This window comes from Piliocolobus tephrosceles, chromosome 13 (genome assembly GCF_002776525.5).
Source record: "Piliocolobus tephrosceles isolate RC106 chromosome 13, ASM277652v3, whole genome shotgun sequence".
Classification (NCBI taxonomy): Eukaryota; Metazoa; Chordata; class Mammalia; order Primates; family Cercopithecidae; genus Piliocolobus; species Piliocolobus tephrosceles.
In genome coordinates this window covers 17,374,676-17,387,290 of record NC_045446.1, presented here as the reverse complement: position 1 = coordinate 17,387,290, position 12,615 = coordinate 17,374,676, and the positions used below count along the sequence as shown (strand labels likewise).

At 46.2% G+C, this 12,615-nt stretch overlaps 1 protein-coding gene across 37 annotated transcripts in view; it reads left to right on the top strand.

The window, feature by feature from the left end:
• Window positions 1-12,615, top strand: part of MADD (MAP kinase activating death domain) — a 63,487-nt gene that overhangs the window by 36,458 nt on the left and 14,414 nt on the right. For all 37 annotated transcript variants that reach the window (XR_003309389.2, XM_023215670.3, XM_031933943.1 and 34 more), the window contains 5 exons: window positions 5,364-5,472; window positions 6,054-6,174; window positions 6,280-6,385; window positions 8,806-8,916; window positions 11,349-11,456. Coding sequence is in view for 36 of the 37 variants with exons in the window: in XM_023215670.3 (XP_023071438.2) it covers window positions 5,364-5,472; window positions 6,054-6,174; window positions 6,280-6,385; window positions 8,806-8,916; window positions 11,349-11,456 (555 nt within the window). In the remaining variant the exon portion in view is untranslated. The remainder of the gene's footprint in view (window positions 1-5,363; window positions 5,473-6,053; window positions 6,175-6,279; window positions 6,386-8,805; window positions 8,917-11,348; window positions 11,457-12,615) is intronic.

The following is a 12,615-nucleotide window of genomic DNA, read 5'->3' as shown; positions in this document are numbered from 1 at the left end:
TCTCTGACTTTTGACAATTTGACTCTAATGTACCTTGGAGAGAACTTTTTTTTTTTTTTTTTTGAGATGGAGTCTCACTCTGTTGCCCAGGCTGGAGTACAGTAGCATGATCTCGGCTCACTACAACCTCTGCCTCTTGGGTTCAAGCTCTTCTCCTACCTCAGACTCCTGAGTAGCTGGGATTACAGGCATGCACCGCCACGCTCAGCTAATTTTTTTGTATTTTTAGTAGAGATGGGATTTCACCATGTTGGTCAGGCTGGTCTGGAACTCCTGACTTCAAATGATCTGCCCGCTTCAGCCTCCCAAAGTGCTGGGATTACAGGCGTGAGCCACCACATCCGGCCAGAGAGGACTTTTTTGGGTTGAATCTCTTTGGGGACTTTTGAGCTTCCTGGATCTGTCTGTCCATCTCTGTCCCCAGACTTGGGAAGTTTTCAGCTATTATTTCATTAAATAAGTTTTTTATGCCTTTTCCCTTGTCTCTTTGGAAATCCAATAATATGAATATTTTTTACTTAATAGTATCCCCTAAGTGTTGTAGACTTTCTTGACTGTTTTTCATTCTTAGTTTTTTCTCAATAATTTCAAATGACTTATCTTCAACGTAGAGTCATTCTTCTGCTTGATCAAGTCTGCTGTTATAGTTCTCTAATGTATCTTTTCCTTTTTTCTTTTTTTTTTTTTGAGACAGAGTTTCGCTCTTGTTGCCCAGGCTGGAGTGCAATGGCACTATCTCGGCTCCCTGCAACCTCTGCCTCCCGGGTTAAAGCAATTCTCCTGCCTCAGCCTCCCAAGTAGCTGGGATTACAGGCATGCGCCACCACACCTGGCTCATTTTGTATTTTTTTATAGAAATGGGGTTTTTCCACATTGGTTAGGCTGGTCTTGAGCTCCCAACCTCAGGTGATCTACCCACCTCAGCCTCCCAAAGTGTTGGGATTACAGGCATGAGCCACTGCTCCCGGCCCTCTATTGTTTTTTGTTTTTTGTTTTTTGTTTTTTGAGACAGAGTATCGCTGTGTCGCCCAGGCTGGAGTGCAGTGGCTAGATCTCCGCTCACTGCAAGCTCCGCCACCTCCCTGGTTCATGCCATTCTCCTGCCTCAGCCTCCCTAGAAGCTGGGACTACAGGCGCCTGCCACCACGTCCGGCTGATTTTTTTGTATTTTTAGTAGAGACAGAGTTTCACTGTGTTCGCCAGGATGGTCTCGATCTCCTGACCTCATGATCTGCCCGCCTCGGCCTCCCAAAGTGCTGGGATTACAGGCGTGAGCCACCGTGCCCGGCCTATTGTATTTTTTAAACTTTATTCATTGAATTATTCAGCTGCAAGATTTCTGTTTTTTTGTTATGATTTTTTCTCTTTGCTGAATTTCTAATTCATATCATGAATTGTTTTTCTGATTTTGTTGAATCATCTATCTGTATTTTCTTGTATCTCATTGCATTTCCTTAAGATCATTATGTTTAATTTATGTTCTGGCAATTAATTGATTAATTGATTTATGTTCTGGCAATTAATTGATGTTCTGGCAATTAATTGATTGTGTCTATTACCAAAGAGTTATTACATTCCTTTGGTGGAGTCATATGTCCTTGTTTTTCTCATGTTTCTTATGTCTCTGTGTTGATATCCACACATCTGGCAGAAGTCACTTCTTCCAAACTTTCTGGAGTGGCTTTCATAGAGAAAGACTTTCATGTGCAGTTGGGTTTTAGTGTGCCAGTTGGGAAGGGTATGGGAACTCTGTTTCTGGATAAATGTAGTGGTATATTTTCTGTGTAGCTTCTTCAACTGCATTCAACATGAGCAATAACTATGGGTGCCTCAGAGTCCTAGACCATAGAAGTGTGGCAGTGGCAGTGGTGATATATGTTGTTAATATCCTTGGTATCAAGGAGTTTTGGAGTCCTCCTATTCTCATTTTCCTCACAATGGAGTGACGCAGCCAAGAGAATCCCTCTTGGTGTCAGGTCTGACTGACATGGCCTACAAGTAGCTGCAGAGGCACTGGGTTCCAGGTACAGATGCTTGGAGTAGCTGTGGAGTCAGGGTTCCAGGCTTAGGGTCTCACAAAGCTATTGTGGCATCTGGATATTGGGGTGCAGATTTGCTCTCTGTGGCAAGGTTGGATGTAAGTTGCCCATAGAGCCAGAATCTGAGGCACCCGCTAGCAGCTCAGGCCCAGGGGACTGGCTCATAACTGTGATTCTAATACTGGGGTATAGGCCATAGCACTGGCCTTACTCTGGGGAGGAAGGGGTGCCCTGGAGGTTTGGGCCTAGGGAGCAGGGTACAGCTGCAATTCAGGGATCTGAGTCAGTAGGGCTTAGTGACTGCTCAGGTCCCAGGGAATGAGGCACCATATAGTAGTGACTCTAGACTCTAGGATGGTTGGGCTTGGCTGTATCCCAGACTGTGAAGCCAAGTACAATGGCAGCAAATACCCCAGTGTGGCAGAACACAGCTGTCATTTGGGTCCTCGGGGTCAGGGAGCAGCACAGCAATGACTCCACTCCCCAGGAAGAGGGAATCTTAGCAGTTCAGACTCTAGGGGCAAGTCCAGTTCCAGGGACGCAGGGTACTAGACTTGCTTGGCTAGGGCAAGGTATCTCAGCTCAGCCACTGCTGTTTCCCTGGAACATGGGGTCCCGTGTCAGCTTAGCCCTGGAATGCACAACTGCTCAGCTTGGCCAGCCACTAGTTCCCCTGGGGACAGTGTGTTGCTTTAGCACAGGCCTAGTGTGGGCATGACTGTTCTGGGTGACCCAGGCACAGTATCCCTGGAATGCAAGGTGCCGCTTCAGGTTAGGTGCTAGGATGCACGACTGCCCTGGGTGGCCAAGACACCATTTCCTGGGATACGGAGTGCTTCTTCACCTTAGCCACCAGGGAGGCCTGACTGCTCTGAGCAGTCTAAGTACTGTTTTCCCAGTAGATAGGGTACTGCTTCAGCTGCAGCCCAAGGGGCCGGGGTGGGGGGGACGGGGGACGGGTAAATGGAGTGGCTCTGCCTCCACTTGACTGACCCCTTGGGGAATCATGGTAACAGCTGCTCACAGCTTGGCTTAGATTGTCAAGACATCAGGATGGAGTGGTTTGGTGGTGGCTTAGCCTCAGGAATGAAGGGGAGCTCTGGCCATCTGCCCCCAGAGCAAAACACACTCCCACCATAGCTCCACTTCCAAGATGGCATAGCACAGTAGCTGCACAGGCTACAGGGGCTGGCGCACAGTATTGGCTCCTTCTCTGGAGGGAGCACAGCTGTATGGACTCCAGGCAGTTCCTTCAGCTGGGCTCAGTGCCTAGAGGACTGTAGGGAAGCCAGTGGTGAAGTCTGTAGGTGTCCAAGGTGCTAATGGCAGTTTCTAGAATTGTCTTGCTTACTTCCTTGCTGTAGGGAGAAGTTCCTCCTTGTTCCCAGCTGGTCCCAGATGGGGGAAGGGGGATGGAGGGGAGGCCTGATGTTGCCTTCTGTTCTCTATGTGGCCATCCTGAGTTTCTGTGCTCATCAGCGTTCCTGTCACACTTCTGATGCACCTCCGCAGTCTCCCTCAGTTTTTTTGGGTTAAAGTATAGCTGTTTGTTTATTACTCTGGCTCTCTTTGTGAGGGGGATGTGCTTTAGGGGCTTCTGCTCGGCCATCTTGCTGACATTACTCCCCTAGGCTGTTTTTTGGTTGTTGCTTTTTAAAAATATTTATTTACTTTTGAGACAAGGTCTTGCTTTGGTGCCCAGGCTGCAGTGCAGGGTGCAGTCATGGCTTACTCTAGCCTCAAACTTCCAGGTTCAAGTAATCTGCCCACCTCAGCCTCCCAAGTAGCTGGGACTACAGGCAAGCACCATCCCTCCTGGCTAAGATTTTTATTCTTTTTTTTTTTTTTTTTTTTTTTTTTTTTGCTATGTTGCCCAGGCTGGTCTTGCACTTCTGGGCTTAAGTGATCCTCCTGCTTCATCCTACCAAAGTGCTAGGACCGTAGATGTGAGCTATCATGCTGGCCAGAGTGAGCTGCTTTAATAAGAGTGTTTAAAATTATTCCAGTGTGTTTTCATTCCAAATGTGTTAAACTAGGTATGTGGAGCATCAGTCTTGCAGGAAGCCATTCAGCCATTCAGCTGTGTGCTACCGTTTCTGGCATCTTTCTGGGACAAATTCATACTTGCTCTGTGCTGGCAAGCAAGGGCTCTTTATACAGAGCTGCTGAGTGTAGCGACCTAATTATTTTTGCTCAAACAAGGCTGTTTTAATAATAAATAAATTATATAAAGTCACATGATCCATTTAGTAAAATATTGGGCTGTGAACCCGGAGACTGGTATTTAGTCACACTGATCAAGTCTTACCCAATAACCTTTGATCAGTTGCTTCTTTACTTACTCTATTTCATGCATTGTGAAATGGCATGATATTATTTACCTCTTATCTAGTTGCAAATCTTTTTTTTTTTTTTTGAGACAGAGTCTCACTCTGTCGCCCAAGCTGGAGTGCAGTAGTGCGATCTTGGCTCACTGCAACCTCTGCCTCCAGGGTTTTCAAGCGATTCTTCTGCCTTAGCCTCCCAAGTAGCTGGGACTACAGGCGTGTGCCACCACACCTGGCTAATTTTTTGTATTTTTAATAGATACGGGATTTTACCATGTTAGCCAGGAACTCTGGATCTCCTGACGTGGTGATCCAGCCACCTTGGCCTCCCAAAGTGTTGGGATTACAGGCGTGAGCCACTGCACCTGGCTGAAAATCTTTTAATGAATAGAAAATCTACTCAGAAGTAGCAGATGAAGTTAGTGATATTTCTTAGGGACAGTAAAAGATGATAGGAAAGAAGAAATGAACATTTCTCAATTACTAGCCATGTGCTAGTCACTGTTAGGTGCTTTATATGTATCTTCAAATTTAATTCTTGTAAAGCAGTCCTATGAGGGTAGGTCTTATAACCTTCCTTTGACAGATTAGGAAAATAAGGCTCAGAGAAGCTGATTTTTGTACCTAAGGTCACATAAGCTAATAAGAGGCAGGCGTCTGAACCTTGGGCAATCTGATGGGTTTAAACCCTGGGTTCTTTCTGCTGTGTTACATTACTACACAGAGAATTAATCTGATTGTTATTATTGTTGCTTTAAAGAGAAAATTATCTTACAGAGACTAAGGAGTAAAGATAAGTCAAAAATGAAAACTCTATTGTGTAGTTTAGGAGGCAGTAACAGAAAGCAGTGTAAGTGGACTTGCAGAAGCAGGGGTACTGGAGTTTATGTTGTTAATGGATGGTGACTGGTGTGACAGCCTCTTAGTGAAATGCTTGGTTTCCTTTGCCTCTGTTCATTGCTACCTCGGCCACTGACCTATCATCTCTTCTCTCTAGGGTAAAGCCCACAGCTTGAAGCCAAGCGTAAAGGAGAAGCTGGCAGGCAGCCCCATTCGCACTTCTGAAGATGTGAGCCAGCGAGTCTATCTCTATGAGGGACTCCTAGGTGAGAAACACACTGGCAAGGCCCTTTGCACTGGAGAAAGCTGGCTCAGCTAGGGGAGAGGGTCACACTGAACAAGTAGCTGGTTGGCTTTCTGCTGATCTCAATGCTGACATTAGATCGCAGTTTTATACCTGAAGCAAGCGACTTACTGTGTCCAGAACAAGCAGTGGGTGAAAACTGTACAAGATTGGGTTTTGGTGTTAACCAACAGCCTCTGCCTTTCTGTCTTCCTTTCTTTCCTTTCTTGCTACCATGGTCCTTCCTGCTCTCAAATTGGCAGGAAGGGACAAAGGATCCATGTGGGACCAGTTAGAGGATGCAGCTATGGAGACCTTTTCTATAAGTAACCACATTTATTTGTGTGCTGTGTTCATCCCTCCTGCTTGGGAGGGACTGGGCCTTACTTGAAGGCATCTGGGGCTGGTGGCAGGCATGTTAGATCTGGGGTAGAGAGATTGTGTTTCCTTTGCCCTGGAATTTGTAATTATTCCCTTTTATCTGGATTTTACTCTTTATTTTTGTTTGGCAGCTATATCCTTAAACGTTAAATAGGCCCCCTGAGAAACCTTTATTCTACGCAGGCAAAGAGCGTTCTACTTTATGGGACCAAATGCAATTCTGGGAAGATGCCTTCTTAGATGCTGTGATGTTGGAGAGAGAAGGCATGGGTATGGACCAGGGTCCCCAGGAAATGATCGACAGGTATGGGGCTTAGGAAACCATTGGGAATATGCAGACTCAGCCGCCTCCTGGTTAGTTCCGTGTTCTCCCACTTGAGGGCTGACTTGTGCTTTGTCTTCTGCTTAGGTACCTGTCCCTGGGAGAACATGACCGGAAGCGCCTGGAAGATGATGAAGATCGCTTGCTGGCCACCCTTTTGCACAACCTCATCTCCTACATGCTGCTGATGAAGGTAATGTCATTTTGCTGTGTCCAGCTCCACTGATGCTAGAAGGGCAAGGCTTGTTCCTGTCACCTGAATTTCGGGGCAGCTGGGAAGCTATCAAGGTATCTTACTTAGGGCTGTCTTCTTGATTGAAAGTCTGAGGTCGGCCGGGCGCAGTGGCTCAAGCCTGTAATCCCAGCACTTTGGGAGGCCGAGACGGGCGGATCACAAGGTCAGGAGATCGAGACCATCCTGGCTAACCCGGTGAAACCCCGTCTCTACTAAAAAATACAAAAACTAGCCAGGCGAGGTGGCGGGCGCCTGTAGTCCCAGCTACTCAGGAGGCTGAGGCAGGAGAATGGCGTAAACCCGGGAGGTGGAGCTTGCAGTGAGCTGAGATCTGGCCACTGTACTCCAGCCCGGGCGACAGAGCGAGACTCCGTCTCAAAAAAAAAAAAGAAAGTCTGAGGCCTCTCTGCCAGCTTAACAATGTTCTGTTTATCTGAAGCTGCCAGCCTGTTTTACTAAGGAGTGTTGTAGAAATAACTGATGATTCTCTTTATTTTTGTTTTGAGACAGAGTCTTGCTCTGACGCCCAGGTAGGAGTGCAGTGACACAATCTCAGCTCACTGCAACCTCCCCCTCCCCAGTTCAAGTGATTCTTGTGCCTCAGCCTCCCCAGTAGCTGGGATTATAGGTGCAGACCATCATACCCAGCTAGTTTTTGTATTTTTAGTAGAGACAGGGTTTTACCATGTTGGCCAGGCTGGTCTCAAACTCCTGACCTCAGGTGATCCACCCGCCTTGGCCTCCCAAAGTGCTGGGATTACAGGCATGAGCCACTGCACCCGGCCAAGAACTGATGATTCCATACTATGTGTTTATTTATTTATTTATTTATTTAATTTTTATTTTCATTTTTTTTGAGACAGAGTCTCACTCTGTCACCCAGACTGGAGTACAGTGGCGCAGTGTTGGCTCACTGCATCCTCTGCCTCCCGGATTCAAGCAATTCTCCTGCCTCGGCCTCCTGAGTAGCTGGGATTACAGACGTCTGCCACCACACCCGGCTAATTTTTCTATTTTTAGTAGAGATGGAGTCTCACCATGTTGGCCAGGCTGGTCTCGTACTCCTGACCTCAAGTGATCCTCTTGCCTCAGCCTCCCAAAGTGCTGGGATTACAGGCAGGAGCTACCATGCCCAGCCATTATTTGTTTATTTTGAGATTTATATGGTCTCCCTTTAATAAGTAGTTTTAGGATGCCAGTAGAGCTTCCCACAAAATACAATGAATTAATTTTTCTTTTTTACAATAGTAGATTTTTAAAACTTAGAAAGGATGCTCAGGACCAGGAGTGGTGGCTCATGCCTGTAATCCCAGCACTTGGGGAGGCCAAGGCAGATGGATCACCTGAGGCCAGGAGTCCTAGGCCAGCCTGACCAATATTGTAAAATCCTGTCTCTACTAAAAATACAAAAGTTAGCTGGGCATAGTGGCTCACGCTTCTGATCCCAGCTACTTGGAAGGCTGAGACAGGAGAATCACTTGAACTCGAGAGAAGAAGGTTGCAGTGAGCTGAGATTGCACCATTGTATTCTAGCCTAGGTAACAGGAGTGAAAATCCATCTCAAAAAAAAAAGAAACGATGCTCAGGTTTTGTTTTTCAGGACAGCCCTATATCTTATAGAATTTTACATAGTTATAAGAAGAGCCAGCCATTAGCAAAGTAATAGTAGATAGAACTTGATATGTTGTACTTGGTTTTGTAGCTGTGGAAGAAGTATGTTACCAAGTAGAAGAGTTCTGCTCTCAAAGGGAAACATAAGTCTGGAGTTGATGGGTAGAAGAGCATTGTTTGGAGAAGGAGCCACTGGGTTTCTCCTCCTTTTGTTCTCCCCAACCTCCCTAAGTGTGAAGGGATCAGTTGATCAGATGCAGAGAATTCCCCCAGCCCCTCTTGGTTTGCCTCATTTCCTGGTGTAAGTTTCACTGTACTCTGTGGAATTTGGAGGGTACTGGTTGACTCAGGCTGGGAAAGGATGATGATCCCTAACCTTCAGAGATGTCTTGGCTACAACCCAGTCTGGTGTTGCCACTCTAAGTCATTTCTGAATTACACTATGAAGAGCCTTGGGGGTTTTCAGAGCCCTTGTAGGGGTGAATGTGGTGGTATTTAGTGGGGATAGGGAGAACGTGTCCCCTGGAACCAGAACTGCTCTAAGAGCCACTTTTCTGCAGAAGCTAACTAGAGACAGAGCCAGGACTTTTCTTCCCCTCATGGTGGCAGAATACACAGTTGAAAGTTTTCTCCCTTGTTCAGTGGTGTGGTCTTTCAGAATTCCACTTCTCTCAGATGGTAGGAAGCCCACTTGTACATTCTCTTCTCTCATCCTCAGTCGAGAGGAGAGCAGATCCCTTGTTAAGAGTCCTGTTTTGGCTTTTCAGGTAAATAAGAATGACATCCGTAAGAAGGTGAGGCGCCTAATGGGAAAGTCGCACATTGGGCTTGTGTACAGCCAGCAAATCAATGAGGTGCTTGATCAGCTGGCGAACCTGGTAAGCACGTCTGGCCACCCCTTAGGCTTCCCATGGGTCGTTTCTTGGTTTATGTCACTTCCAGTCCAGTTCACCCCTGATTTTGAAAATGGAGCAGTTGTCTTTGACTCTAAATGAGACGTTAGTCCCTGTGTTCTGTGATGGGTTCTCTGTATAAAACAATCGTAGTGCATCAGTTTGATGTGTGGTCTGGACTGCTGAGAATTCAGAAGGTGAAAACGATTTCAAATGATTCTAAAATGTTATTTGCCATTTTCACAGGGTTACGTTTGCACTGATGGTACCAAAGCAGTGGCGGGTACAACTGCTGGCACTTTAACCCAAGTGAAGACAATGGCCCCAAACTATGCCAGCAGCCATTGTATTCCTTGCCTCGATACACTTTCGGTTTTTTTATTTTTGTTTTGTTTGTTTTTTGAGACAGACTCTCACTTTGTCGCCCAGGCTGGAGTGCAGTAGCGCCATCTTGGCTCACTGCAATCTCCACCTCCTGGGTTCAAGCGATTCTCATGCCTCAGCCTCCCAAGTAGCTGGGATTATAGGCATGTGCCCCCACACCCAGCTGATTTATTTATATCTATATATATATAGAGAGAGAGAGAGAGAGAGAACGCGAGAGAGAGGGAGAGAGAGACAGAGTTTCACTCTCTTGTTGCCCAGGCTGGAGTGCAATGGTGCAATTTTGGCTCACTGCAATCTCTGCCTTGTGGGTTCCTGCTTTAGCCTCCTGAGTAGCTGAGGTTACAGGCATGCACCACCACGCCTGGCTAATTTTTGTATTTTTAGTAGAGATGGGCATTCGCCAGGCTCATCTCGAACTCCTGACCTCAAATGATCTGCCTGCCTCAGCCTCCCAAAGTTCTGGGATTACGGGCATGAGCCACTGCGCCTGGCTTATACTCTTAGTTTTTTTAAAAATGCCAGTTGTGCTTATAAATGTCCTTGAAGAAGCAGTGAAAACTGTTACTTTTATTAAATTGATGATTATACTTTTTTTTTTTTGAGATGAAGTCTCGCTCTGTCTCCCAGGCTGGAGTGCAGTGGTGCCATCTCGGCTCACTGCAAGCTCCGCCTCCTGGGTTCATGTCATTCTCCTGTCTCAGCCTCCCTAGTAGCTGGGACTACAGGCCCCCGCCACCACGCCCAGCTAATTTTTATATTTTTAGTAGAGACGAGGTTTCACTATGTTGGTTAGGCTAGTCTCTAACTCCTGACCTTGTGATCTACCCACCTTGGCCTCCCAAAGTGCTGGGATTACAGGTGTGAGCCACCACGCCCAGCCAAGGGAGACCCCATTTCTACAAAAAATAAAAAAATCAGCCAGGCATGGTGGCATGCACCTGTAGTTCCAGCTACTTGGGAAGCTGAGGTGGGAGGATCACTTGAGCTCAGGAGGTTGAGGCTGCCGTGATTCAGCACCACTGCACTCCAGCCTGGGTGACAGAATGAGACCCTGTCTCAAAAAAAAACAATGTATGGAGAATAGGGGCTCACTGTTGCCCAGGCTGGTCTCCAACTCCTGCCTGGGCTCAAACGGTACTCCTGACTTGGCCTCCTAAAGTGTTGGGATTACAGGAATGAGCCCCCATGTCTGGCCTAAATGGATTTTAATGTAACAGTGTAAAATGTTCATTGATGTGCTTTCAGATTCCACACTGCAGCTGACTTTCAAAAGCTGCTGTTGCTGGGTGTTGTGATTTATGCCTGTAATCCCAGGTACTTGGGAGGCTGAGGCAGGAGTGTCACTTATGCCCAGGAGTTCAAAGCTGTAGTGGGCTATGGTCATGCCACTGAACTCCAGCCTGGGTGACAGAGCAAAACCTTGTCTCTAAAAAAAAAGAAGCTGCTACTTCTCAAGTTCTGGTATAGTGTTAAAAAAGAATACGTCTGTTTATCTGAAAAGGCTATGAAAATCCTCTTCCATTTTCCAAATATGTATCTGTTAGGTCGTTTTTTTCATATACCTCAACCAAAGCAACATACTGCAACAGACTCAATGCAGAAGCAGATAGGAGAATGCAGCTATTTGCTGTTAAGTCAAACATTCAGGAGATTTGCAAAAATGTGAAACAGTTCCCTTTTTTTGGAAAATATAGTTATTAAAAATGTTTATATTACTATGTAATGGGTTATTACTGAATTATTAATTGTTTTTATAATTAATCATTTGAGAAATTTGTTTAAATTTCTAGTATGTAAATATCTATAACTCACATAAACGAAAGCTCTTTGGAATCTTCAATAAATTTTAAGAGATATATAGGGCTTCTGAGACCAAAACATCTGAAACCACTTCCCGGGTGACCAGTGGCCAGCAGATGAGACTGTGCTGAGGAAGCTGATATGAATTTGATTGCTGGATGGGGAATTCTTGGCCCAGAGCCCTCTGAGAGGGATGTATGACTGTCCCAAAAAAATCTCTCTTTCATCAGAATGGACGCGATCTCTCTATCTGGTCCAGTGGCAGCCGGCATATGAAGAAGCAGACATTTGTGGTACATGCAGGGACAGATACAAACGGAGATATCTTTTTCATGGAGGTAGGTGCTGGTTCACACTGGGGGCCCAAAGGGGCTATTGGAGAGTCACAGGGAACTCCTAGAACTGATGCCAGAATATTTTTCTCATTTCTCTCATTCATCTTCATGATCCATTTATCATTAAATTATCAGATTGGGATTGTTTGGTTTTTTTGTGTGTGTGTTTTTGAGATAGGGTCTTGCTCTGTCACCCAGGCTGGAGGGCAGTGGCTTGATCTCAGCTCACTGCAACCTCCGCCTCCCGGGTTCAAGCAGTTCTCCTGCCACAGCCTCACAAAGTAGCTGGGATTACAGGCGCCAGCCACCATGCCCGGCTGATTTTTCTATTTTTAGTAGACACGGGATTTGATCATGTTGGCCAGGCTGGTCTCAAACTCCTGACCTCAAGTAATCCACCCACCTTGGCCTTCCAAAGTGTTGGGGGTTACAGGCGTGAGCCACCGCACCTGACCAGATTATCAGATTGTTATTCAGATAATTAAATTTTATATAGTAGATGATACCCATTTCTTTCTTTTTTTTTTTTTTTTTTTTTTTTTTTGAGAGAGAGTATCGCTCTGTCACCCAGGCTGGAGTGCAGTGGCGTGATCTTGGCTCACTGCAACCTCCGCCTCCCGGGTTCAAGCAGTTCTCCTGCCACAGCCTCGCAGCCTCGCAAGTAGCTGGGATTACAGGCACCAGCCACCATGCCCGGCTGATTTTTCTATTTTTAGTAGACACGGGATTTGATCATGTTGGCCAGGCTGGTCTCAAACTCCTGACCTCAAGTAATCCACCTACTTTGGCCTTCCAAAGTGCTGGGGTTACAGGCATGAGCCACCGCACCTGACCAGATTATCAGATTGTTATTCAGATAATTAAATTTTATATAGTAGATGATACCCATTTCTTTTTCTTTTTCTTTTTCTTTTTTTTTTTTGAGGGAGAGTATCGCTCTGTCACCCAGGCTGGAGTGCAGTGGCGTGATCTTGGCTCACTACAGCCTCCGCCTCCCAGGTTCAAGCAATTCTCCTGCCTCAGCTTCCTGAGTAGCTAGGATTACAGGCATGCACCACCATGCCTGGCCAATTTTTTGTATTTTAGTAGAGATGGGATTTTACCAATGTTGGTTGGCCAGGCTGGTCTTGAACCCCTGACTTCAAGTGATCCACCTGCCTTG